Source organism: Neophocaena asiaeorientalis, unplaced genomic scaffold (genome assembly GCF_003031525.2).
Source record: "Neophocaena asiaeorientalis asiaeorientalis breed wild unplaced genomic scaffold, Neophocaena_asiaeorientalis_V1.1 scaffold670, whole genome shotgun sequence".
NCBI lineage: Eukaryota > Metazoa > Chordata > Mammalia > Artiodactyla > Phocoenidae > Neophocaena > Neophocaena asiaeorientalis.
In genome coordinates this window covers 725,456-751,897 of record NW_020175080.1, presented here as the reverse complement: position 1 = coordinate 751,897, position 26,442 = coordinate 725,456, and the positions used below count along the sequence as shown (strand labels likewise).

The window sequence follows — 26,442 nt, the reverse complement described above, 5'->3', positions numbered from 1 at the left end:
CAATATCACTGATGAACATTATATGCAAAAATTCCCAACAAAATACAAGCAAACAGAATCCAACAACCCATTAAAAGGATCATACACCATGATCAAGTGGGATTTATTCCAGGGATGCAAGGATTCTCCAGTATACTCAAATCAATCAATGTGATATACCATATTAACAAAATGAAGAATAAAAACCATATGATCATTTCAATAGATGCAGAAAAAGCTTTTGACAAAATTCAACACCCATTTATGTTAAAAACTCTTCATATAGCGGGCATAGAGGGAAACTACCTCAACATAATAAAGGCCATATATGACAAACACACAGCAAACATCATTCTCAATGGTGAAAAACTGAAAGCATTTTAAGGAAATTAAAGATGATACCAACAGATGGAGAAATGTACCATGTTCTTGGATTGGAAGAATCAATATTGTGAAAATGACTATACTACCCAAAGCTATCTATGGATTCAAAGCAATCCCTATCAAATTACCAGTGGCATTTTTTACAGAACTAGAACAAATAATCTTAAAATTTGTATGGATACACAAAAGACCCCGAATAGCCAAAGTAGTCTTGAGGGAAAAAAACGGAGCTGGAGGAATCAGACTCCCCAACTTCAGACTATACTACAGAACTACAGTAAGTTGCTGAATTGGACGATTGGGATTGACATGTATACACTGATGTATATAAAATTGATGACTAATAAGAACCTGCTGTATAAAAAAATAAATTAAATAAAAATATAAAAAAATAATAATAAATAAAAATTAAAAAAAAATAAAGAGAACATGTAATGTTTGCAAAACTCCTGTGGGAAGTCTTTGTCTAGAAATTATGCTTACTTGCCATTTAATGTTTCTTATACATGTAACAAATATTTACCAATCATCTATTATGTGCCAGACACTATTCTAGGCACTGGAGATACAGCAGTAAAGAAGACAGAGAGGTCCTGGCTCTTAAGATCTTACATTCTAGTAGAAACTATTTTAGAACAGAGATTATCAAACTTCTTTGACTACAGTTCACAGTAATGTATGTAATAAACACAGTAATATATGGAATATACTGTAATATCACGGTTGCATTTAAAAACATTGGTTGTGACACAAGATTTATTTCACAATTCACAAATGATTATTAATTTAAGAGTCTAAAAAATACTGTTCTGTATTAGACAACAGAGAGCCTACCTCTTAGAGTCCCATGTTAGAGTGTCAGATGAATATAAAGCAATCTTTAGGTAAAACTTGAAAAGTAAATTGAAATTAGAATGCTAAATTATGGCATTTAAAATAGAAACACAGTAACACAAATAAACACAAACAACCCCTCCCCCAAAAAAACCCTAAAAAATGATTTTTTTTTTAAGGTGAGAATAATCCCAGAGAATGCAAAGAAGTATGGATATAGTCTCAAACCCATCCAAGTGAAGCAACAGGGACAACAGGAACATAGAAGATGACTTCCTGGATTAAGAACGATTAAGCTATTGTTATTTCACTTCTTTCCTGTAAATTGAGGTTCAGTAAAGGTTCAAAATTTGCAGTTTGAGATCTTAGTGAATGTAGAATCCATATGGGCAAATATTCACAGGATGGAGGAGGCCACTCTTCTCTTCACACATGCACTTGATTCCCAACGTGAGCTCTATGCTCAGCAAGAATCAACTATGTTGGTTTTCAAGCCTCTTCATGCCAGCTATACCTGTTATTGCAATTGCACAATTTAATTACGTATTACTCAAACTATGAAATGATGGTGAGAATAGTTACTTCCATGAAAACTTAAGTTGAAGGCTTCTGAAAGATTCAAAGGCAAGTCGTTAAAAAAAAAAAAAAGGCTATTAAATTATATAAGGCACTAAAGATAGAATTACCATATGACCAAGCAATCCTACTCCTGGGCATATATCCAGAGAAAACCATAATTCAAAAAGACACATGCACCCCAATGTTCACTGCAGCACTTCACAATAGCCAGGTCATGGAAGCAACCTAAATGCCCATTGACAGATGAATTGATAAAGAAGATGTGGTACATATATACAATGGAATATTACTCAGCCATAAAACTGAACGAAACTGGGTCACTTGTATAGGTGTGGATGGACCTAGAGACTGTCATACAGAGTGAAGAAAGTCAGAAAGAGAAAAACCAATTTCATATATTAATGCATATATGTGGAATCTAGAAAAATGGTACAGATGAACCGGTTAACAAGGCAGAAATAGAGACACAGATGTAGAGAACAAACATATGGACAGCAAGGGGGGAAAGAGGGGGTGCGGGGGGGTGGGATGAACTGGGAGATTGGGACTGACATATATACACTAATACGTATAAAACAGATAACTAATGAGAACGTGCTGCACAAGAAAAATAAATAAAATTCAAAAACAATTACATAAGGCAATCACTGTATAAAATTTTTTATATTTCCAAAAATCTAGATTCTACACTTAAAATAACTTTACAAGTATGTAACCTCTTGCTCAATTTTAGAGAAACCAAAATTGGAAATTTAGATGAAGCAGCATGGCTATAGAGAAAAAAAATGATCATACAGAACTCCAGCTCAAAGAAAAGTTTGGTCAACATCAAATGACCAGTATATGAGTACACAAACATCCAAGATGTGTACATGTCATTTTTAAGAGTCCCCATGAGGACAGTCTTTTGACTCATTTGCCCAGTCACATCAGATAGGAAGAGGCAGATAATCATAGGCAACTCCAAAGATACTTTTACCAGAAATAGCCTACTGTTCAGCTTCACACTATCTTCTGGTGGCAATTTGCAAAGGGCAAGTATGTGAAAGTCACATAGTCTTTCAAACAAAACATAATATTCAGCTACTCCATGAGTAATTTAAAAGTTAATCCATAATACTTTTTTCTTAAGCCACTTTATTGAGGTATAATTGACATATAAAAAGCTGTACATATTTAATGTATACAACTCGAGTTTCGGGATAAGTATATACCCGTGAAACCATTGGCACCATCAATGCCATAATCACGATGCTTCTCATCTTCAAGGCCCTGTGTGTGCCTTGTTTGGTGATTTGTATAGATATTTACCCTTGCCTTTCTTACGGTCTTGTGACTTTGAAGGAGTACTGAAGATAGAGAACTCCAGGGTTATAAAGATACAGAACTGCTCTCCATGAATGCTTCTGGGAACAAAAAGGTACTGAACCCCCTCACAAATGAAGATCATACACCCTGGACAAGCCCAGTTTAGTTCAAGTACTGCTCTAAATAAATGTCCAATGCCTAGTAAGTATTCAGAATACTTTTACCTTTTTCTTCTTATCTTTAAATTGCTTGATCAATGTGAGGACATGTTCAACAAGAAACATGAAATACAAGCCTCCCAGAGCTGTCAGACCTTTCCATGTGGAATCAAAATAGGTACTTTCTTCTATGTTTTGAGAAGAGAGATGGCTGAAAAGCGGTCCTCTCTTTATTTCCATTGCTGGTTCTTCGTGGCTGTGACTATGGTGATGACTTGCATGAGACTAAAGGCAAAATAATATGGATTTTATAAATTCAGTAGTTTCACACGTCAGAAAAATTGGCTAAGATAATTAACATCAAATTTGAAATTATTCAGAATTAGGCAATTAATGTGATACTTCGGAATGAGGGGAAGTTTTGGATATTAAAAATAAAATGACCAACAAGCAGCAGCGATCTACAGCATAAGGTATGTAATGTACGATGGCACTTAATAGAGTGGATCTGTTCAATGTAAAGACAGACACATTCCCCAATGACCCTCATAACATAAGGTAGTGGGTATTTCCAATGTTTTCCCATGGCCACAAATAAGAGGGAACTGCAAAACTTAATAGGCATATAGTGTCTACTGCTTATACTCCCAGCTGAAAAGCCCCTACCATAGTCGTCAGTGTGCTTACAAGAAGCCCAGTCTGGGTAATGGGCCCTGGCAGGTACCCGAGATCCAGGTGCACTGCCCCAGTGGCCTGCAGCTGAGTGCAATAGAAACTTCTGCCACTGCGTATGAGGGACCCAGGTGTGGTACACACTAACAGAGGTGAGACGGGGGGGGCGGGGGGGGGGGGGGGGGGGTCACAGGGTACGCCCCACCCACGTGCTCCTAGAAACCAAATTTCCAGCCTTTTATACATATCAATACAAAGCACAAACCAAAAGTACACACACACACACACACACACACATATAGACACACAGACACGCATATATTTAATGTTGAATAGTAAAATACACTAATGGGATATATTACTGTACTTACATGTGGAAGAAGGTGTAAAAAAGCATCACCACTCAGTGTCCCAACAGCCAATGCCACAAGGAAACTCAGAAGAAACTTGAAAAACACCCGATTCATGAGAGGCACTAAGATAACACCCAGCAAAGACAGGAAACTGATGACAGAAATGGCTATAAAGCCACCAACCCAGGCTGTCAAACAAAACAGAGAAAGGAAAAAGAATACAATTGATAACTTTTAAAAGAGAGACTGTGGAGCGGCTTAAGACAAATTAAAAGCAGGGGAGCTAAAGAAATACAAACTCAGTGGAATAGGACTGTGGTAACAGAGTAATAACCAAGAAATTTGATCAAATGAACAATGTGACTGAACCCTCCAGGTAAAGGGCATAAACCTAGTGGAAAATTCTTCAGCTAGGGGTGAAGGGAGGGGAAGACACGGTTACCAAGGATGAACTCTAGCTCACTTGGGAACTGAGCTTTCAGACTCCCATAACAGCTAAATTATGAGAGAGAAGAAGAAAAAGTTAGGAAAGGAGGAAGGAAGGAAAGAAGCAGGGAAGAAAGGAGTAAGAAAAGGAAACTGGGAATTCAATAATTTCCTCGGTGAACAAAGCAATTAATCCTTCATTATAGTTTCTGAGCAATGCAACTTACACTATAGCAGAGCATATCCTGATTTCATCTATTAATAAGAATGTATGAGAATTAGGCTCCTAAACAGCAGAGATTAACTCTGACCATCCTCCAAACAGTATGACAACATATAAAGATCCCAAATTTTGAATGACCCTGACATATCCTGTGGGAGGACCTCAGACAAGTTATGATCTAAATTTTATTTTCTCGTTTTTGTTTGTTTTAAGGGTAAGGCTAACACACTTGCTTTCTTCACATTCAAGGCAGAGAACAATTAAGATGATATATTTGGAATTACGCTGAAAAATGAATAGGTTGATGTAAATATAAGGAAAAGTACAACATAAATGTATCTACTGGAAATGATTTTTACACAAAAAAGGCAATTTTACCTATTTGTAAAGAATACGTCTTTGGAGGGATTTCAGCTTTCTTTTCACTCGTTGTATGAATCAGACATGATCTAGTATCAATCTGATTGATGATGGCTGGGCAGAGATAGTTGAACTCGGTGGCATTCAGTGGAACCTGGATGCCCATGCCATGAGATGTAAGCAGCTTTGATGCATTGAAACACTGAAGAAAAGGAAACAATGAAATCACCAAAAGGTACTCCCATTAGAGAATCCAAAAAGGCTGTTTGATGACACAACACCCTTTTCCTACTGAAGGTACCTACTTTTTTATTTAAATTAAGGTAAATCAAAATCAACTTTAGTTTTAAGTACTTTGGAACTTGCCTCAAGCTACCTGGAGATATTACATCACAATGGTGATTTCCCATCTCTTCCACCTATTTCTTCTTGGGAGAAGCAGTCACATCACTAGTCACCTTGGGAGAAAGCCTCAAGTGGAAAAAACTTGAGGATAAATGGACATTCACAAGCCTGTTAACTCATTGTATAAATCTATTAAGGAAATGAGCTTTAATTTCAAGACAGGTTCACTAGAGATTGAGAAATACGTTGTTTTGTACTAACGCTACCCTACCTGGTCTAAACAAGCCCAAGACATGTCACTCTTCTAGCAACAACTGTAATTGCAAAACTTAGCTCAGTTCTGTCAGCATACTTGGCAAAGTAATGCTCCACAACAAGAGAATATTAAATTATGTCGATTACTCTTGCGGAAGACAAGGCTGGTTAATAAAATAAACCTGTACCAGCAGGCTGTTGTTTCAAACGTTTAATTAGATGACAAGCTTAGTTTGAAGAGAATCTCTGGGGAATGTAAGCTCTCCTTTCTCACCAAAAAAACTGGTGGTAGCACCTGTTTCTCATCTTCTATAAAGTTACTTTAAACTCCCACAAATCTTGGCCAATACTACTCAGAACAAACTTTGTCACTAGTGTCGCTATGGGAATGACCATTAGTAGGATTATCCCAGAATTAGTAAATCATGTGACGGTTTGAATGAAGTACTTAAGTTTTGCCTATTAATGTATACCAACTAACTCCTTGTTGTTGACATCTCTCAGCATAAGCAAATTGTGTACAGTCTGGAAGTCTAGTCTAGGAAAAAACACATGAACTCAGAAGGTCACTGCCCAGACTTCTCACATGTCCAGCATATCGCTGCTTTGCCAGTCACTCCACAGGTCACTGTGATCCCTCTGCCAAGGAGGCGAAGCTGCTCTTCCCGCACCCTTCAGCCCTTCCAACCACACCTTTTCCTAAAACAGGGATTCTAACTCCTGCTCTTTTGACCTTCCGGTTTCTGTGTTTTAATTAATGGGATTCTCCTTTAAAGATTTTCTCCAAAAATAATTTTGATATCTTTTTTCTATACTTACTTTAAACTCTATATTAGAAAGTGGTTTCAGCAGGCAGCACTATTCTTACCAAAGAACTAACACCCCCCCCCCCAAGTTTTGTATCAGGGATGTTTACAACATAGTAGGGACACTTTGAGCTAAGTGCCTTGCTGAGAGAGTAGAAATTCCCCTTTCAATGAACTCACCATTTTATTTTTATTTTAAACTCCTTACAACCGAGATAGAATGGCAATGACAGGACAGACAAGCAGGAATATTGATTAAAATAATGAACAGCACTCATCTTACCTCCTGAGTATTTTCATTTGTGCTTCTGGAATACATAAAGCCATTTCTGGGCTCACTCACAGATTCATTTGTTTTCCTACTAGCCAGCCAGGTCACCCAGCTCTTTTCTGTGACACTGGGTAGAGTGGAACTGCTCACACCTTTGGGGAGAAGTTTTCCATGTTTTGGAGTTTCTATGGTCTCTAGAAAGTGAGTTCCTTCAGAGACAGCATTATACACAGTTGAGGTCACTTCACTAGCACCAGCACCATCCTTGATTAAAACATTCCTTCTACCACTGGCATGTTCTGATCGATGAGGTCCTTTCCCCTGGCTGTTTCTAGGCTCTTTACTTGAGCTATCAGAGTCATGGTCTGGGCAAAGAGCTTTTCGATTTTTACTGGAAGCAGCATGATTATGGTGAGAGTGATGCTCATGGTCATGGTGTATATGGATTCTCTTAATCTTATCTATGCCTATATTCTGAAGCAATTTTCTGAACCCTTCAATTGACAAGGAATTGTTTTCTCCATAGCGATGGAAAAGCTGCTGCAGATGATGCTGGCGTGTGGTAACTGCCAAGTCAACGTTAATGCCAGATTCCCAATTCGGAATAAGTTTCTCAGTGGTCTGAGGGAAAGCAGTGGCTGGTCCTACTTCATGAAGGGGGTGTGTGACTGACAGAACGAAGGTCAGGATCAAGATCACTGATAAATTCCTCGCCATCGCACCTTCCTAAAGAAGACAGAAAAAAAAATCCTTGCCTTCACTTCCAAAACAATTTGAATTAAGAAATCCTATGCTGAAAACCGATGTCTAATCAAATAACCAAGTTTTACAGAGCATGGTCTAGTGTGATCAGTGTAGTAAAACAAAAGAAAAAAAGAACTGGAGCCTAGGCTCTACCCCTGCATTGCTAAAGCATGGGAAACAACTGGAAAGCAGCTGAGTGCTAAGACTCCGTACTTAGCACTGTAAATGCAACAGTAATTCAGAGACTGGAGGGGTCCAGGTGACCACAGCTACACCGGCAACTTCTTATTGCTTCGAACAACGATTTAAAACAAAAGAAAACCCGACTAACTACCTCCACCACCACCACCATCACTTCATAGAACAATCTTTCAACATCAAAAAAAGCAGAAATGGCAATCTCAGAGTAAGTCACGTTTAAATTTTTTTTCTAAAACTATACGCAAATCACTTTGAGGCTTCTCTCCTGAAATCCCACTCTTCAAGGGCACCCAATTCTGCCAGTTTCTTGTGACTCCCTCATGCATACTCAGGCAGATGTGTGCCCTAACCACACAAATGGGATCTTTTTTTTTCCCCCTCAACAAATGACATCTTTCCATGTCAGTACATATAAAGGTATCACATTCTTTTGAATGACTGCAGTTTTTAAGTAAATTAAACTTCATAAAAAACTATGTTGCTCTTATATTGCTATGAACCAGTGAAAATTTTGTCAGACTATTACTCATCCATACAATAGTGTTTGGAACCAAAGGCCTATGCTCCAAAGAGGAGTGAGGAATCCAGTTAAGCACTGAATTCAGTTAAGGAGAGCAAGGTATAATCCAGATAAGCGTATAGGCTAATATTTCAGGACCCAGCCAGCAGATGTCCAGCACCAATGATGGGTAGTGATCATGACTAAATTCATCTGCCTCCAGTGAAAGACTTAGATGTCGGACTCTGGAGTGAGACAGCAAGGGCGAGAGAGGCAACCTAGCTCTACCACTTTCAGCTGTTCTTCCTTGGACCCACTGGTAATACCCATTTTATAGGGTGACTGAGAAAACCACATGAATGGATGTATGTGGAAGTGCTCCAAACACTGTCAGCAGTATTGCACAGCTGCTGCTTATCATACTGTGGAAAATGGAAGTACGCACTAACACGGGGCTAGACTCCTGAAAGAACAATCCTTGGGGCCTGAAGTTTTAATAGGCAGAAGAGAACCATTAAGAAATCATTCGCAGAAGAGAGGAGAGGAGCGAGATACGTGGGGACAACACAGACGAATGGCTCAAGGGCAGCTCCGTGCCTTGCTCCACGAAGGATGATTAGGGCGGTCCCGGTCCCCGCAAGTCCGCGGGTGTTGGAGAAAAGAAAGCAGAAGAAAAGGGCCTGGAGAAACGGGTGACTGGAGAAAACGGGAAAGAGGGCACAAAACTGTTTCTAAGGGCTATTTTTAAACACGACAGTACCTTTTTCGAAAATGAGATCAACAGGACAAACCGTTTCCTTACCGCGTTGGACCCCGAAACCCATCTGTGGGATGGGAAGCCCAAATGGAAGCGTGGCCTTGCCGGCCCGCGGGGTACCCCTCTCCGCCCGCCTCTCCCGGACCTGCGGGACTCACCTCTCCGCGGCCTCGCCGTCCCACGGCCCGGTCCCGCGCGCCGCTTCAGTTCCCGCCGGCGGTCCGGAGAGCTCGGAACCGGCCCGTGCTTCTCTCCCTAAAAACCTCTACACGGCACGGAGAAGCGGCGGTCTCATCGGCCCGGCTGCCCCTCGGTCGGGGTACCGCCGCGCAGACACCGGGAAGCAGCGCCCAACGCGCCGTAGCCTCCCGGGAGGAGGACAATTACTAATTACCGCCGCTCGTAGCGCGCCTCCGGCAACCACCGCCCCCGTCGGCCATGACTGCGGGGCATGCGCAGTGCGGCTCCACCCCGTCCCCGGCAAGCGGATCCGCGCGTCCGCCGGTTTGCCGGATCCGCGGGGCTCGCAAGGGCGGGAGGGGGCGGAGACGCGGTCCGGGTGAGTTCTGAGCGCCGATATCAGTCGGGGGCTCTTTCCTCGAGCTCCTCTGCGCCCTCGCCTGAGGCCGGCGACACTCTCGCCAAGGCTCCCCACCGAGCCAGCCCCGTATGCTGCTGGGAGCCCGGCCGTGAGGGGCAGTGGAACGCTCCTACCGCCGCCGTGGCACGGGAGCCCCGGGTCTTTCTAGAGGGTCCTGAGCTGTTCCGGTCGGGTCTTCCCTCCTGGGACGGAGGCCGTGCTTGTGCCCTGGGCCAAGATCCAGGAGACAGGCGCTGGTAGAGGCAACCGGGCACTGAGGACCACTGGCAGGGGAGGTGGGTGGGGTCGCCCCCGGCCGCCTTGGAAACGCGGTGCGGATAACGCCAGCTGGAGACGCGGCGGCCGAGCAGTTCCGCTCCGAGGGCGGAAGTGCGTGCCCAGCTTTCGGCCGTTGACCAGGCAGCAACATGGTGGCACCTGTGCTGGAGACCTCGCACGTGTTTTGCTGCCCGAACCGGGTGCGGGGAGCCCTGAGCTGGACCTCCGGGCCCGGAGGACTTCTGGCCTTCGGCACGTCCTGTTCCGTGGTGCTCTATGACCCTCAGGTAAGAGAAGTGGCCATACGCCCGACCCCGTGTGCTTCTGGGGCCAAATATGCTGGGTGTTCTTGGGGCGGACTGTAGACGCTGCTCCAGAGTGTGGAGACCGGGTGTGCTGTCCTGTCCGCTTCGGGGAGGGTGTCTGGGCGAGGAGTCTGGCTCTGGAGAGCGGGACTCGCCCCTCGCCCTCTCGTGGGCTGCGTCACCCTGGGGTCACCATGTCCTACCAGTGGCCTGTTAGCCCCAGGTAGAATCTCAAATGATGACAGCCTTTTCCGAAGCCGCCTGTGGGAACTGCAGTACTGTTAAAGAATCAGTTTGAGCTTTAAAAGATGTGCAGTTTAGGTATGGGTTGAAGCTATCACACAGATGCTATCTCATTTCTGTGTTTCCCTTAGTGTTACCAAATAAGCTTTTGTTTTCTTGAATTTCAAAGACATATCACTTGTGTTTTAGCTTTGAGAATGGACATTTTAAAGAAAGTGCCATTGGGGTAAAGGTCATAGGGGATGGGGACCCTAAGCACTAGGTGTAAGGCAGGACTTACCCATTCCCTGAACTGCACCCTTGGCCTTTTCCCTATCAAACTTCTCAAGTGACTAGTTTCTGCATTCTTCCCAGAGTTCATCATGACCTCATCCCCCCTGGCTAATTTTGGACAATGCAGTTAGTGTTGCTTCTCAAAAGGAGCCTCAGTATAAAAAGTAAAGTGCTGGAAATTAAAATGCAGTGCAGGAGGTAGATATTATGTTTTTCTTATCTCACTGCTTTATTAATTTGATTAAAAATTCCATCATCCTAGACATACAGATGGCCACCAGGCACATGAAAAGATGCTCAACATCGCTAATTATTGGAGAAATGCAAATCAAAACTACAATGAGGTTTCTCCTCACACGGGTCAGAATGACCATTATCAAAAAGTCTACAAACAATAAATGCTGGAGAGGGTGTGGAGAAAAGGGAACCCTCCTCCTACAGTGTGTTGGGAGAAATGTAAATTGGTGTAGCCACTATGGAGAACAGTGTAGAGGTTCCTTAAAAACCTAAAAATAGAGTTACTGTATGATCCAGCAATCCCACTCCTGGGCATATATCTGGAAAAGACAAAAACTCTAATTCAAAAAGATATGTGCACCCCATTGTTCATAGCAGTGCTGTTTGCAGTAGCCAAGACATGGAAGCAATGTAAGTTTCCATCAACAGCTGAATGGATAAAGATATGGTATATATATATACAATGGAATATTACTCAGCCATAAAAAAGAATGAGGTAATGCCATTTGCAGCAACATGGATGGACCTAGAGATTATCATACTAAGTGAAGTAAATCAAAGAAAAATACCGTATGGTATTGCTTATGGGTGGAATCTAAATAATGATACAAATGAACTTATTTACAAAACAGAAATAGGCTCACAGACATAGAAAACAAACTTATGTTACCAAAGGGGAAGGGGGGGAGGGATAAATTAGGAGTTTGGGATTAACAGATACACACTGCTATATATAAAATAGATAAACAACAAGGACATACTGTATAGCACAGGGAACTATATTCAATATCTTGTAATAACCTACAATGGAAGAGAATCTGAAAATGAATACATATATATATGACTGAATCACTTTGTTGTACTGAAATGTAGCTGAAATGTTGTAAATCAAGTATACTTCAATTAAAAAAAATTCCGTCATCCTCATATCCGTTGCAGATTTGAACTTATAAATGAAATAATTGTATTCATTTTTATCTTGCGCTTGCTCATCTCCTCCCAGTTTTTGTTTTGTTATTACCATGCACTGTTAACTGGCAAGATAAAGCATTTAAAACCAAGGGTAAACTTTATAATGGCTATTAACCAAGGCTTTGGAAGCCTGTCTTTCTGCAGCTGTTTAATGGGTTTGTGCCCCATGCCCTCTATCACATTTTTATTTTTAATGATAATCTGCTGGCCATGTTAGGGGATTTTAACATCAAAAAAAAGTATATGGAGCCTAAAAAGTACTTGTTTTGTTTTGTTAAATATTTGTTAGCTGGGTATTTAATGAAATATGAGAATAAGAACACGTCAGATGCTAAAGTAAAGTTTTGGGGGTGATGTTCATTCAGCAAACTTTTGAAGACCCTTTATGGGCTAACCTTGAACTGAGTGGTGATGACACAAAGATAATGGGTAATAACTCCTGTCCATCAAGGAATTCTGATTCTAGTGAGAAAGACAATGAAATGCTTTAAATTGTTTCCTAACTTCAACCCATATGTGAAATATGTTAGTTTATGCACATTTACCCCTGTAAACCTTTTTCTCAGCCATGAGAATTCCTGTTGACATACAAGTAGGTATCAAGCCAGTGCTCTAGGCAATCGATAGAGAAAGGGCCTATAAAGTGGAGGGCTCAGTAGGAATAGAGTCTTCAGCAGTGGGGGAAGAAAAGCCCAAGTGTGGAGTGACATTGGTGAAAGCAGCAATCTGAGGGTCTGCAGGGAACCTGGCTGTAGGCCCTGAAGGGATCTGATGTTTGAGGACCTTAGTAGTTGTGGCCTGGTGACCTTGGGTCATTAAGGCTGAAGAACCCAACACCAGATCAGCCAAGGCATACAAAGTGAGCCACGAATTTGTATCCATTAATCACGAATTCCTCTCTTGAAGGGTTTTTTTGTCAACCAAATTCTCAAATTGGTGCAGGCATGGTAGAAGTAGGCCCTAAGATATGTGGGAACAAGGTCCTTATCTGGTCTGGGATTTCAAGACAGGCTTCCCAGACAAGAAGAGGACAGAGGTGAGTGAATGTGGAGTGGGGAGAAAGGCAGGAATGAATTAAAAAGTGAATGGATGATTTAAGCCATGGTTAATAGTTCATAAAGGAAGGTGATTCTGTTTGAAGTAATACTGAACTTTTTGTTAGCATCAAAAACACTGAAATCTGATTTTTATTAATTCATTAATTCCTCTGTAGGATAAATTCTAATTTACTAACAAGTGTTTTCTTCTCTAAAGAAAAGTGTTGTTATTACCAACCTGAATGGTCACACTGCTCGAGTCAACTGCATACAGTGGATTTGTAAACAGGATGGTTGTAAGTATTAATCTGACTTTTCTTAATTTAGCATTAGCTTATCTGATATTATGCAATTAGAAAATAGAAGAAAAATGGTATGCCCAGTGAACTATCTGACCTGTACTTTTATTTGTAGCAATTGAAGCATGGATAACACAGCGGTGCTTAGGATGAAGGTAGAGGCAGCCCGTTACTGAGGCAAGACCCCACCATTGCTTTTGATCCAAAGCCTGTAATCAGGGCCTGTGTTGAGGCCCAGGTTGGGATTCAAAAGATTTGGCTTGTTAGGTCTCTTTCTACCACAAACAAACTATTGTTTTTTTAGGCAGGGCATTGCATCTCTCTTGACCCCAGTTTCGTCTTAGTAACATATGAAAAGTAAATGTTTGGACTGAATCAGGGGACCCTGAGTGATTCTTGACACCTGTGAGGTCAAAATTATTTTCGGAATAATAATAAGTTATTCCTAGTTTTCATTCTCATTCCGTCACAAGTATGCAGTGCCATTTTCCAGTGGCTGCATGGTGTGGAATATTGCAACAGATTAAATACAGAAGCAGATATGAAAATCCAGCTGTATTCTAATAAAGTCAGACGTTAAAGAGATTTGCTGAAATATAAAACAGTGCCTTTCTTCTTATTAATTTTTTGTTTTGGAAAATACAAGGTTCCCCCCATAAAAATGTTATTTATGTTAATGGGGTTCATTGTTATTTTTAAGTAAACTAATAAACAAGTATTTTTCATATTTCTCAGTTTTAATTTCTAATGTGGTTAATATTGGTACATATAGCCTATATAAATAAAAGGTCTTTGGGGTCCTGAAAAAATTTTAAGAGTATAAAGGAATCCTGATATCAAAAAGTCTGAGAATTGCTGGACTAGATTATCTCCAGGTCTCTTCCATCTCTAAGATTCCATAGCTCCAGAATTTTTAATTAAGAATGCTTTAAGGTGGGCTTCTAAAATCCTATGGAATTTCCTCAGATGTCTTAAATATACCCCCAGTAGTATTCTTATGGATTCTCAATTACTTTTATTTATTATTCTGTTTATTAAATATGTATTGAGAGCATTCTGAGCTAGGCACAAATGCAGAATTTCCTGAATTAGTGCGACTTGGCTATGATTTTTATCTGTGACATTAAAAAAATGTTTAATAAACTACTTACCTCAGTTGGTGATGTAGGATTAGTCGCAGTAGGTCAGTAAAAACCATTAAATCTTAGAAAGAGTGGCTGTTAGTGCAGATACTAAAACACAATTGTAATTATATTAACTGCCACCAAATGACATCAAAGACTACTTGAATCTCAGTATAGGGATTTGTTATAAAATATTAATTTCGGCTTGTATGTTTTATTTTCCCTTTAAAAGTGAGGTTACATAAAACGAACTGCTTGTGTATCACTGTAATCTCTATTATGATTGATTTTCTCAGATTTGGCTCCACTGTCAGATAACTCATGTATTCTTTCTAACCCAGGTATCAGTGACATATAAAATTCTAATAATACCATTTCATATTTTTAAAGTGTCTGATTTTTAACACATTACCTTCATGTACCTTATAGTAATTATCAAAACCACGTAGTTAGGTAAATGGCTTAATTTCTGTGACACATGAAGAAATTAAAGTCCAAGATCACAGCTGGCTGGCAGCAGGGTTAGGACGTGAACCTGGGACTTCTGAGTATAAATGTAATGTTCTTTAGACAGTCCCCCAGCTTCTTAACCTAACTATCTAGACATAAGCCAGAAGAAATAAATGGATGCAAAATCCAAAACAAAATTATGTTAGATTATTTCCCCCTTTTTTGGTTCTTACTCCCTTTTTCTTCTGTCTTCAACAAAAAGTTGTAAATGTTTAAAAGAGGTATTTTGAAATGTGATCTCAAAAATATGTCATGTACTACTTGATAGCAGCAGCTGACTGTAATGTCTCATGTGTTATTTCTGCCAAAAGTGTTTAGCCTGAATCTTATGAGGAAACAACCAGGCATATCCAGATTGAGGGACATTCTGCAAAACAACTGGCCTGGACTCTCATTGTCACAAAAAAGGAAGGAACTGGGAAACTATTCAAGATTAAAGGAGACTAAAAAGATGTGACAACCAAATGCGCAATGTGTGGTCCTTAGATTCTAACTTAAAAAAAAGTTATAAAAGACATTACTGGGACAATTTGGGGAAATTTTAAGATGGATTATGTATTACATAACAATACTGTATCAGTGTTAAAATTGTTGAATGTGATAATAGTATTGTGGTAATGCAGGAGAATGTTCCAGTTCTTAGGAAAAATGGTAAAATATTTAAGGATCAGAGGTCATCATGTCTCCAACTTATTTTTGTTTGTTTGTTTGTAAATTTATTTATTTTTGGCTGCGTTGGGTCTTGGTTGCTGCACGCGGGCTTCTTCTAGTTGTGGCGAGCAGGGGCTACTCTTTGTTGCGGTGCATGGGCTTCTCATCGTGGTGGCTTCTCTTGTTGTGGAGCATGGGCTCCAGGTGTGCGGGCTTCAGTAGCTGTGGCAGGCAGGCTTCAGTAGTTGTGGCACGCAGGCTCAGTAGCTGTGGCATGTGGGCTCAGTAGTTGTGGCTCGCAGGCTCTAGAGCACAAGTTCAGTAGATGTGGCGCACCGGCTTAGTTGCTCCGCGGCATGTGGGATCTTCCTGGACCAGGACTCGAACCCACATCCCCCCGCATTGGCAGGCAGATTCATAAGCACTGCGCCACCAAGGGAAGTCCCTCCAACTTATTTTTAAATCGTTTGTCAAAAACAAAAAAGGGTGTGTGTGTGTACATAGAGCAAGATAATTGAGCAAATATGGCAAAATCTAAACAGTTGGTGAAGCTAGGTAAAGGTATATGAGTTTTCTTTTATCTTTTCTATAGCTTTGAAATTTTTCAAAATAGCTGGAAAAGAATTAAAATGTTTACTGAGGTATGATTTTTTTTTCAGCTCCTTCTACTGAATTAGTTTCTGGAGGATCTGATAATCAAGTGATTCACTGGGAAATAGAGAATAATCAGGTGGGTAGACATGTTTATGGTTATAAGAAATGACTGTTATATCTACTTTTATTTTCAGTCTTTTCCCTCATTTCTACTGTGTTCTTCCTTTATGAAGTTTCCTCATTCTTGCTTGTCAGTAATCCAGATCCTGTATATTCCATACTTCACAGGTCTTGTACCCTTCCCTGTAATCTGCTTCTGTATTCATATGCTGTCAGTCATTTCTGTGAATTTCTCGTCATTTGGAATAATTTTCAGACTGCTCTTACAGGGTATGTTTGTCTTGTTTTCATTGGTAGCAAAAATTAATACTGCTCTGTGCATAGGACAGCAGTTATCACGTGGATATAGATTTACATAATTCTGAGTGATGTTATAATATGCAATACTGGGTGTGTATGGACCTCTACTGATAGACATTTAGGTTGTTTCTAGTCACAAGCAAAGATTAAAAATGTAAAGTTAGTGCATCATATATTTGAACATCTGCCATGCGGAAGGTATAGTAGATGAGGCAGAATGCTATTCATGAATCGTGTACATAGTTTTGAAGGCAAAATGCACTTGAATAACTGAAGTACAAAGGTGGCTCTGGGTGGGTGATTTCACTTGCTGTACCACAACCATGCTGCCGTGGAAGTTCACTAGAGATTTACGAGGCGGCCTTTCGGTTAGGTCTGATAGTGTGAGATGATTTCCTTAGGAAACATTTAAGTGGTGAGGGTTCCAGGTAGGGAAAATATATGAATCAAAGTGCAGGTAAGAAAGGAGACCATTTGCTCAGAAGTATCCAGTGTTAGCCAAAGCCTAAGATGTTTTAAGGGCAGGGCTTTCCAGAGCTTGTTCAGAGAATTATTCATCTCTCAGTTATTGATTGTGGCCAGTCAAGTTTGGGAAACAATGCATATCATATACTTCTCTTAGAGAATCACAATGCCTGTGAGCATAGTGAAGACTCTGAAAAGTTCTGATATGGAAAAACCTGCTTATCTTTGTTTAACTAATATTTCCTAAACTTACTTCAAGTCTGATTTTTTTTTTTCCTTCAGATCTTTTAGTATCCCTTGTAACTTTGAGGAACATAGTTTTGGAAATGTTTCCAGATAACACTTATAGGCTGTAATATTAGAGAAGTAGAGAAGGAGAAGATCTCGTGAGAATTTGAATACTTGCTTCAAGAGTTTGTTTTTTATTGGCAGGCATTTGGAAGTCATTGAGGATTTCTAACCAGTGGAGTTATGAATACCAAAGAAGATGAATGACAGGAGTGTGCCAAATTAGGATAGGAAAAAAATATGAAGGAAGAGATATGGGATATAGTTTTGAAGGAAAATGATTTTGGCATTGACTAGATAGTTGTCGAAGGAGTAGGGAGCTATTGGGTAGAGGAGTGAGAAATCAAAGAGTGGGATTCTGGCTCAGGGCTCTGGAAGAAAGATACTTCTACAAAGCAAAATAGGCAAGTGGGAGGGAAGATGTGGAATTCAGTTGTTAACATGTTACTTGTATTGCCAGCCAGAGACAGGGGGCAGGTGTGGAGGAGGGGATTGTGGGGTCACTTAGACTTGAATGAGAGTTCTAATGGTTGTGTAGCAAAGCAGCTCCTGTTTGGATTTACCTTGGCAGAGGAATCCAGAGAGAGCCATTTGAGCACTCATTTTTGAGACCTTGAGTTGAGATTTGCAAGACTCTTTCCTCAGTGCTGCCCTACGCTTCTGTCAGTAGAGAGGATTGCAGGCTGAGTATCTGATGGCAGACAGCGAACTTAGAGGCGGACGGGAAAGTAGAATGTGAGGCCAAACAGGGAGGAGGATGAAGGGCATAAAAGAGGGATGAAGGGAATAAGAGGATTTGGGGGAAGAAGTCACATATTATAACCTTAGAGGCTTAAAGCTTCCTTCTGGTATGCATTTCCATGCACACAGGTGTTCACTACATCTTGACTTCTGATAAAAGGAAATAATTCTAAGCTGGTATAATGAGAGATTTGAGTCTCTGAACAGTGGGCATCGTTTTTTTAAAAGCTGGTGAACTTGAGAGATTTGTTTTGTTTGAGCTTTTAAGATTCTCTAATGGTTGAAATATAACCCTGCTTAAAAGATGTGAAGTGACATAGAAAACAAACTGATGGTTACTAAAGGGGAAAGGGGGTGGGAGTGGGGCTAAATTAGGAGTTTGGGATTAGCAGATACAAACTACTATATATAAAATAGATAAACAACAACGTCCTACTGCATAGCGCAGGGAACTATATTCAATATCCTGTAATAAACCATAATGAAAAAGAATACGTGTGTGTGTGTGTGTGTGTGTGTGTGTGTATATATATATATATATATATATCTACACCTGAAACTAACACGATGCAACATTGTAAATCAACTATACTTCAATTTTTAAAAAAATAAATAAAATAGAAAAAAAAGATGTGAAGTGAGTTTTTCCATAGATTTAATGTTTCAGGGGGTAATGATACAGACTCACGTAAAGTTTAAATACAGAAAAATAGGAAGAAGGAAAAAGATACAAAATTTCAACAGTTAACATTCTAATGAACATTGTTCCAGATCTCTGGTTATGTGTGTATAATTATACATGAAAGTGACTTTATTGTACTTGAGTTTTAAAAAGTGTTGTTTTCAGAGAAGCCAAAGGTTAATTACAGGAAGTTAGTGTATAGACCCCCTTATATGTAACTATCAATTACCTTCTTGAGTGGCAGAATTCTGCTTAACTAATTGGGAAAATAATTGAGACATTTAAGAGACACCTCTGTTTCAGCAGACAACAGTTTATAAAAGGTACCTCTCAAAGGAAGTGGTAGAATCTCACATATTTGGAACTCTAAAAAAGTAGATCCAAAATAGAAATGATGCTGCAGGGAATAATCTTGCATGGCAAGCTAGAAGACTTGATAAACAGATGGGATTTCCCAGTTCTTTTTGTCATTTTTCCATTTTGTAACTCTGATTGATACAGGTAAGTATTATGAGTGGATGCTAAGCATACTTGGTAAAAGTTTGATGGAAAATAGGGTATTTACTCAGTCCCAAAGTATAATCTCACATATTACCACCAAAAATAAAATTAATTTCACAGTGAAAAAGCATGGCAGATACTACCTCTACTAAAATATCAGGGTTAATTTTACTAAAAGTGAGACAAAATGACATTGTGTGCCTCCTGATGTGATGCACTTATGTAGTGGTGACATCAAAATGTACACCCTGAATCTGTTCATGAGGAAATATCAGACTAATACAAGAGGAGGGACAGTCCACAAAGCTGGCCTATATTCTTCAAAAATGTCAAAGTCATGCATGTCGTTCCATGGTAATAAGCATGCATTATCCTTTTTGTTGGCTTAGAATATGTCTACAATTATTTAATCAGTTTCCTATTAATACTTATAGGTTGATTGAAGTTTTCCTAAAGGGTGTGTGATGAATGTCCTTCTACATTTGTCTTTTATTACTTGTTAAACTAGTACTGCTCTCTCAGAGTAGATTCTCAGATGTGAGATTGCTGTGTCAAAGGGTGTGCACATTTTGTGTATAGTTAATATGATCAGGCAGGATTCTCAAACGTTTACATTCTTCTCAGTTGAGAGGACTTACTTCTGGATCAGGCATTTTAACAGTACCTTTAATCCTCTGATTCTAGTTAAATACAGGTGAAACTGATAATTCCTTTTTTATCATAATGCTTTTGTTATTCTTTGTGATTCAGCTTTTAAAAGCAGTCCACCTCCATGGTCATGAAGGACCTGTTTATGCAGTGCATGCTGTTTACCAGAGGAGGGCATCGGATGTTGCATTACATACACTGATAGTGTCTGCAGCTTCTGATTCTACTATTCGAGTCTGGTCTAAACAGGGTTCTGAAGGTAAGTTTAGAGACATTGTGATCCAAACAAATGAAATTAAGTAATTTAATGATCATATGAAGGACAACTTAGAAGAGCATTCATGTAATTTTTCAGTCTTTCAAGCTGTTTTAAAAATATTAGAATTCTAATCTACACGTTTGTTTCTGTTGCACTTTTCCATAATTCCTCTTTACCAAACTGTTTGATAATGTAAATTCCTTCAAAGTCTTTTCATATGTCTTTTTGTTCTCTGTAACCTTGTTAGAAATTGGCCATTTAAATTCCCATCATCCCTGGGGGCTCAGGACTGACTTCTCTCATCTCCCTGCTGACATCTGATGATGCTTCCCAGCCTCTAAGGTTGGATACACTCAGAGTTAGTTGTTCGTGATGTGTTTTATTATTTCTTAGTGACATGCCTTCAGACCTTGGACTTTGGAAATGGATTCACTCTGGCTCTCTGCTTGTCTTTTTTGCCTAATACTGATGGTGAGTATCCTGCTAAGTGTATATTGAAAGAGGAATGTATTTTTATATCCGCATACAACCAGAACCTAAAAAATATACTGGATCTCAATTTTGTGTCTAAATGTTTTCAGGAAACAAGTTGAGACATGGATAACATACTTTTGTTCTCAGTATTCAAATGACCTGTGTATAAAACATAAGGTCAAAGGGGGTTAAGGGGGGTGGCTATTAGAAACTTTAGTAGCAGTTAAAAATTTAAGTGACTCAATATATACTCAAGATTGGTACTGCTATTTATCAAATATACTGTCGATGTATATAGATGTAATTTGGGAAAATTACCTAGCTCTATAGAAGGTGAAGGTCTGGGATAAGTTGAGAAAAGTACTGAACATGGGTCATATGAGTGTTTCTCTTAAGGTGGCAGCCCCTGCACCTGCATAATGACAGCATCTTTCATAATGACAGCACCTTGCGTAATGACAGCATCCTGTGTAATGACAGGTTGCCTAAGACCACTTAAAATCTCCAAAGAAAAAATTCCCCTTTTGCTGTGAAACGCATCTGTACCTGTCTTTGATTATCCTCCACAAAGATGATGGCCAATGCAAGTCAGACAGTCTTGTGCCTCCTCAGTTACCTGGAGGACAGACCTGGTGGGGAGAGGCCAGGCCTGGAAGCCTCCAGGCTCTTTTGCCCTTTGCAGCAGGAGCTGCGACTCTGTGGTCTCACGTGACGTTCCACTTTGTGCGAGGGCTCCCCAGGAGGAGGAACTACGCACATTCTGGTTTCATTACATAGAATTTGATTTCTTTGCATCCACGTTGAGGCCAAGTGACTGGAGTTTTTGGCTTTTTTTTTTTTTTTTACGTTGATTTAAAGAAAACTAATTTTACAGTCACACCTTTCATAACTTTTTATCCACATAGTTAATTATATGCTCTTCTACTTTGTTCTTTAATTACTTCATGGATTTTGTTTTACTATCAAATTCTCAAAATGTAGGGTCCTCAAAGTAACAAACATACCCTTAAATCTTTGTGCAGTAGCCCTGATGCTGGGCTCATAGTAGCTCTCCCGGAAATTGTATTATTCACTTGGGCTAACAACGTTTCCTGTTAGTCTTCTGGCTGACATAGTTAAATGCTCGCAGCTTGCTCTCGAGCTTCTCTTTTTACTGCTCCTTCTATCGTAAATAACACAGAATAAAGGAAAGGATTCTCAGTTAATAGTCATTCTTTGCCGAGTAACCATTTAATGGAACATTCTAGAATATTCATTTTATTCCTAAAGATGTTTATTGAGCACTTTCAATTTATTTGTTCAGTGGTGTGGGAAGCAGGAGTCAGGATTCTTTACCTAGAGCTTAGAATCCAGCATAGGTGATGGTCATAACATACGATGGAATACTTACGGCAATGCCTCTTTTCCCCTCACCAGTACCAATATTAGCATGTGGCGATGATGACTGCAAAATTCACTTATTTGTTCAACAGAATGATCAGGTAATTAATGATGTTTCTTAAGAGGCTAGAATTACGTTCTGCTTAATTACATATCTTAATACAGATTATTTCTAGATTATAGGATTTTGGGGATGTTCCAATCTAAACAATCCAATAGGAGAATCTTTTCTGGCAGTCTTCCATTAAACAGTTTTGCACTCTTTGAACACCAGGTATACTGCTGCTGCTTTGGCTACCAGGTCCAGAGTCGTTGGGGGAAGCAGGTCGTTAGGTGGGGAAGAAGAGAAGGAAGATGCTGTAGTAGTGTTTTGTCTTCCCAAGCAGTGGTTATTTGTCCTTCTGAGCTTTACCTATTCTTTGAGTGGTTAAACTAGAGGGAAGTTTCAGAAAGAGGGTTGGTTAACTCTAGGCTCGTTTAGTTAATAACAGAGGTATTTGTTTCTTTGTATTTTTTTTTTCTTTGTATTTTATAAGAAAGTTAAAAATGACTGTGAATGTTCAACCACCCAGCTTTTTTCTATATTGTGTCCACAGCATATGTCATTTTACCTTCTGAATGTTTAGTGTATTTGAGAACTACAGATATTATCTCCTCAGGATTGCTCAGTTAAATTTGGATGATTATGAGATTTTTCATTCCCAAATGAGAGCTCTATCTGAAGTCTGATCAGATAGTGTTGCCAGTAAAAAAAAAAAGCAATGCAGTCAGACTGGCTGGGACCAAATTAAGTCACTGATATACATGAAAATATTAAATTCTTACATCAAGTCCTATGATTTTTGTTATCTTACTAGTTTCAGAAAGTGCTTTTTCTATCTGGACATGAGGATTGGATAAGAGGCGTGGAATGGGCAGCCTTTGGTTAGTATGAAATTTTGCTAAAGTACATATAATGGGGACAAGTATGTGTAATTTCAAAGCAGCGTCTTTTTTATTTATTTATTTGGTGGTGCCGGGTCTTAGTTGCAGCAGGCGGGCTCCTTAGTTGTGGCTTGTCGGCTCCTTAGTTGTGGCTTGTCGGCTCCTTAGTTGCGGCATGCATGTGGGATCTAGTGCCCTGAGAAGGGATTGAACCCGGGCCCCCTGCATTGGGAGTGTGGAGTCTTAACTACTGCACCACCAGGGAAGTCCCCCGTGTATGTTTTAATTAAAAATTTTCTTTGTATGTAACATTTTCCTATTGGCCCGATTAGAAAAGAGGATACTTATCCCTTGTATTAACTATTAGTTGGGTTGGTAGAGGATGAAGCAAGTTGATATTTATAAGAGGACACTAGTTGTTAATACATGCAGACATTCTTGAGAAGTTCTTTTTAGAAATTAATAGATTGTATAGGAATACCACATATTATAACCATTTATTAGCATTGTCTATATTTGTCAGTGTTATTGAAAATGAATATAGGTCAAATGAATGAAGGATAAGGAAGCAAAGTCTAATTTTTTCAGGAAATCTAGAAATGTGTATATTGTAGAAGAAAAACTCTTAAATTTAAGAATAGAATGTTTTAAAAGTAATAAAATTTGTTTTTTTAATTAGGTAGAGATCTTTTCCTAGCAAGCTGTTCACAAGATTGCCTGATACGCATATGGAGGCTGTATATAAAATCGACATTTTTAGAAACTCAGGAAGATGATAATATAAGACTGAAAGAAAATACTTTTACTATAGAAAGTGAAAGTGAGTAATAATGAAAATATTTGATTTAACAATACTCAGGTTTCCTAGCTGATTTACTTATGTTTCACTACACACATATGTGAAGGTTAGGTTTTTTTTTTTTTTGTGGTACGCAGGCCTCTGTTGTGGCCTTTCCCGTTGCGGAGCACAGGCTCCGGACGCGCAGGCTCAGCGGCAATGTGCTCAACGGGCCCAGCTGCTCCGCGGCTATGTGAGATCTTCCCAGACCAGAGCACGAACCCGTGTCCCCTGCATTGGCAGGCGGACTCTCAACCACTGCGCCACCAGGGAAGCCCGAAGGTTAGGTTTTCAGAAGTATCAGATCCCTAGCTGAAACTGATAGATGCATTTTTCCTTTTTTATTTTTATGTGAGGGTAAGTCATTTTTCATATATGAAACTTATTTTCTTTCTAAACCATGTTAGTGAGATTTTTTTAAATTGCTGAAAATAATGTTATTTTCTCAATAAATTAGTTTGTAAAATATTACTTAATTTGCAGTTTTAGCATAGGAAGATCTAAAGGGTTAATGTGAATTATTCATACCTTTTTTGGAGGATATTCATCAGAGACAACTAAATCCCTATATTTGAGTAGTATATATAATTCTGATTTTCTTACTGTCTGGCATCAGAACAATTATCCTCCATGGTAGATCCTGTTGGAATGTTGTATTTGAAGGAGATATTTTTGGATGTGTACCTAAATTATAAAATAAGTCCTCAGTAAACATTTCATCCAGGAATATTCTTCTTTGTCATTACTCTTCTTGGTTGTAAAGCCCATTGGAGTTGAGATTTGGTAACAGATTTCTGGAGAGAACCAAGAAATACTATAACCAGCATATTGTGAGTAGCTATTTGCAAATACGAACATTTTTGTGATATTTTCATTAATTATTTTGTTTGAAAGGTCACAGTACTGATTTGACTTCCTTTATTTCTGCATTTATCTCAGGTTTTTTTTTTTAATGGTACTTTAGACTATTACACAAAATGAGTGAGGATAGCAAGGAGGCTGGCATGTCTTTTTTGCTTTTTTTGAGTCTTTTTTGTTTTTTTGGCCGCACTGTGTGGCTTGCAGGATCTTAGCTCCGCAACCAGGAACTGAACCCAGACCCTGGCAGTGAAAGTGCGGAGTCCCACTGACTGGACCGCCAGGGAATTCCCTGTTTTTGTTTTTTAATTGCAGTGTAAGAGTATCCCTGAAAATTTAAAATAGAACATACTCCTTAATTTTTATTGTGACTAGGTAGTGAAAATGTAAAAAAAATTTATATATCTTTAGAACTTTTTTCTCCTGTAGTTGTGAACAGTGGGTAAAGTTAATGAAATTTAGAATGAATGCTTTTTGTTGAAAACAAATCATGTTCTGTTCTGATTTTTTTTCTTTGGATGTAATTGTACAACCGAGCTGGTTTTGAAAATGTTATTTTTAGAAGAGCTTTGTGGAAAGAATCCTTTTTTGCTGTTGCAGGTATTAAAATAGCATTTGCAGTTACTCTGGAGACTGTGCTGGCTGGTCATGAAAACTGGGTAAATGCAGTTCATTGGCAGCCTTCATTTTACAAAGGTAGGAAGAAAAACATACACAAAGCTGTCATTTCAGTACAATCTCACAGAATTTTAAGCTGAACAAATGAAGTAGAGGATATTTTTTGAGTGTAATTAGAAATATCAACTATAAGACAGTTTCAAGTTGGCAAAGTGTAATACTGCAGCCCTGTTCTGCTAGACACTCAATTCTATTGAAAATTGTATTTCTAAGGGGGAAAAGTATGCTTCCTGCCATGATGCCATAACTGCCATATGCTTTTTAACTTTTTTTCTTTAAAGTTTTTACCTAGTCCTTATGGGATTTAAGAGAAGTTAACTTTCAAGCCAGCTTCACTGGAACCTTTACCCTTGGAAATATAAAGTTGGTAATACCAAGATACATCATTTATGAAAAAGTAAAGACTTCCCACACTTTCTTTTGCCCTTAACTTCTGTTTATGGAGTGACGACTGATGCTGGGGTGTAGAGGTGCGCACGGCAGCAGCCTCATGTTCTTCCCCCAGCCCCTTCCCCAAGACAACAATAGAGAATAGCAATAATTAATGCTCAGGTAACACCATCCAGCTTTTATTATATTATGCCATATTTGCTGCAGTTAAAAAAAGATAAATTAGATATTATAGATACTGGGGAATCCCTGTATAGATTTTCCTGAACCTTTTCCCCTTCATCCTTCCTTTGAGGCTGAATTCAGTGTATATTATTCCCATGCATATTTTTATACTTCTACCGCACATTTATGTAACCATAAACAGTATTGTTTTACAGCTATTAAAACTTGATATCAATATGCCTTTGTCCTCGTACGACCTGTCTTTTTAGCTTAACATGGTTTGGATTCATGTAACTCTAATTTACTTATTTTTATTGCCGTATAATATTTCATTGTCTAAATATTACCACAACTTGTTTATCTGGTCTTCTACTGATAGACTTTTGTGTTGTTTCCAATGTTTTGCTATTGCAGTGCAACAGTGAATGTTCTTATAGTACCAATGTTGTGTTTTTCTGGTAATCTACAAACAG

General features: G+C 39.2%; 2 protein-coding genes across 3 annotated transcripts in view; one reads left to right on the top strand and one right to left on the bottom strand.

Moving 5' to 3' along the window:
- The window catches only part of SLC39A6 (solute carrier family 39 member 6), a 20,805-nt gene extending 11,358 nt beyond the window's left edge, over positions 1-9,447 (bottom strand). The window contains exons 1-5 of the mRNA XM_024764143.1: positions 9,313-9,447; positions 6,966-7,679; positions 5,295-5,478; positions 4,286-4,455; positions 3,309-3,527 (exon numbers count right to left, since the gene is read on the bottom strand). Coding sequence (XP_024619911.1) covers positions 3,309-3,527; positions 4,286-4,455; positions 5,295-5,478; positions 6,966-7,670 — 1,278 coding nt within the window. The 5' untranslated portion in view covers positions 7,671-7,679; positions 9,313-9,447. The remainder of the gene's footprint in view (positions 1-3,308; positions 3,528-4,285; positions 4,456-5,294; positions 5,479-6,965; positions 7,680-9,312) is intronic.
- Positions 9,448-10,091: 644 nt separating this feature from the next.
- The window catches only part of ELP2 (elongator acetyltransferase complex subunit 2), a 43,878-nt gene continuing 27,527 nt past the window's right edge, over positions 10,092-26,442 (top strand). Inside the window, exons 1-9 of one of the 2 annotated variants that reach the window (XM_024764140.1) lie at positions 10,092-10,300; positions 13,298-13,376; positions 16,324-16,394; positions 20,106-20,262; positions 20,656-20,733; positions 22,153-22,217; positions 22,974-23,040; positions 23,720-23,860; positions 25,337-25,432. In XM_024764140.1, coding sequence (XP_024619908.1) covers positions 10,163-10,300; positions 13,298-13,376; positions 16,324-16,394; positions 20,106-20,262; positions 20,656-20,733; positions 22,153-22,217; positions 22,974-23,040; positions 23,720-23,860; positions 25,337-25,432 — 892 coding nt within the window. In that variant the 5' untranslated portion in view covers positions 10,092-10,162. The remainder of the gene's footprint in view (positions 10,301-13,297; positions 13,377-16,323; positions 16,395-20,105; positions 20,263-20,655; positions 20,734-22,152; positions 22,218-22,973; positions 23,041-23,719; positions 23,861-25,336; positions 25,433-26,442) is intronic. The other variant, XM_024764142.1, reaches the window with a different exon arrangement.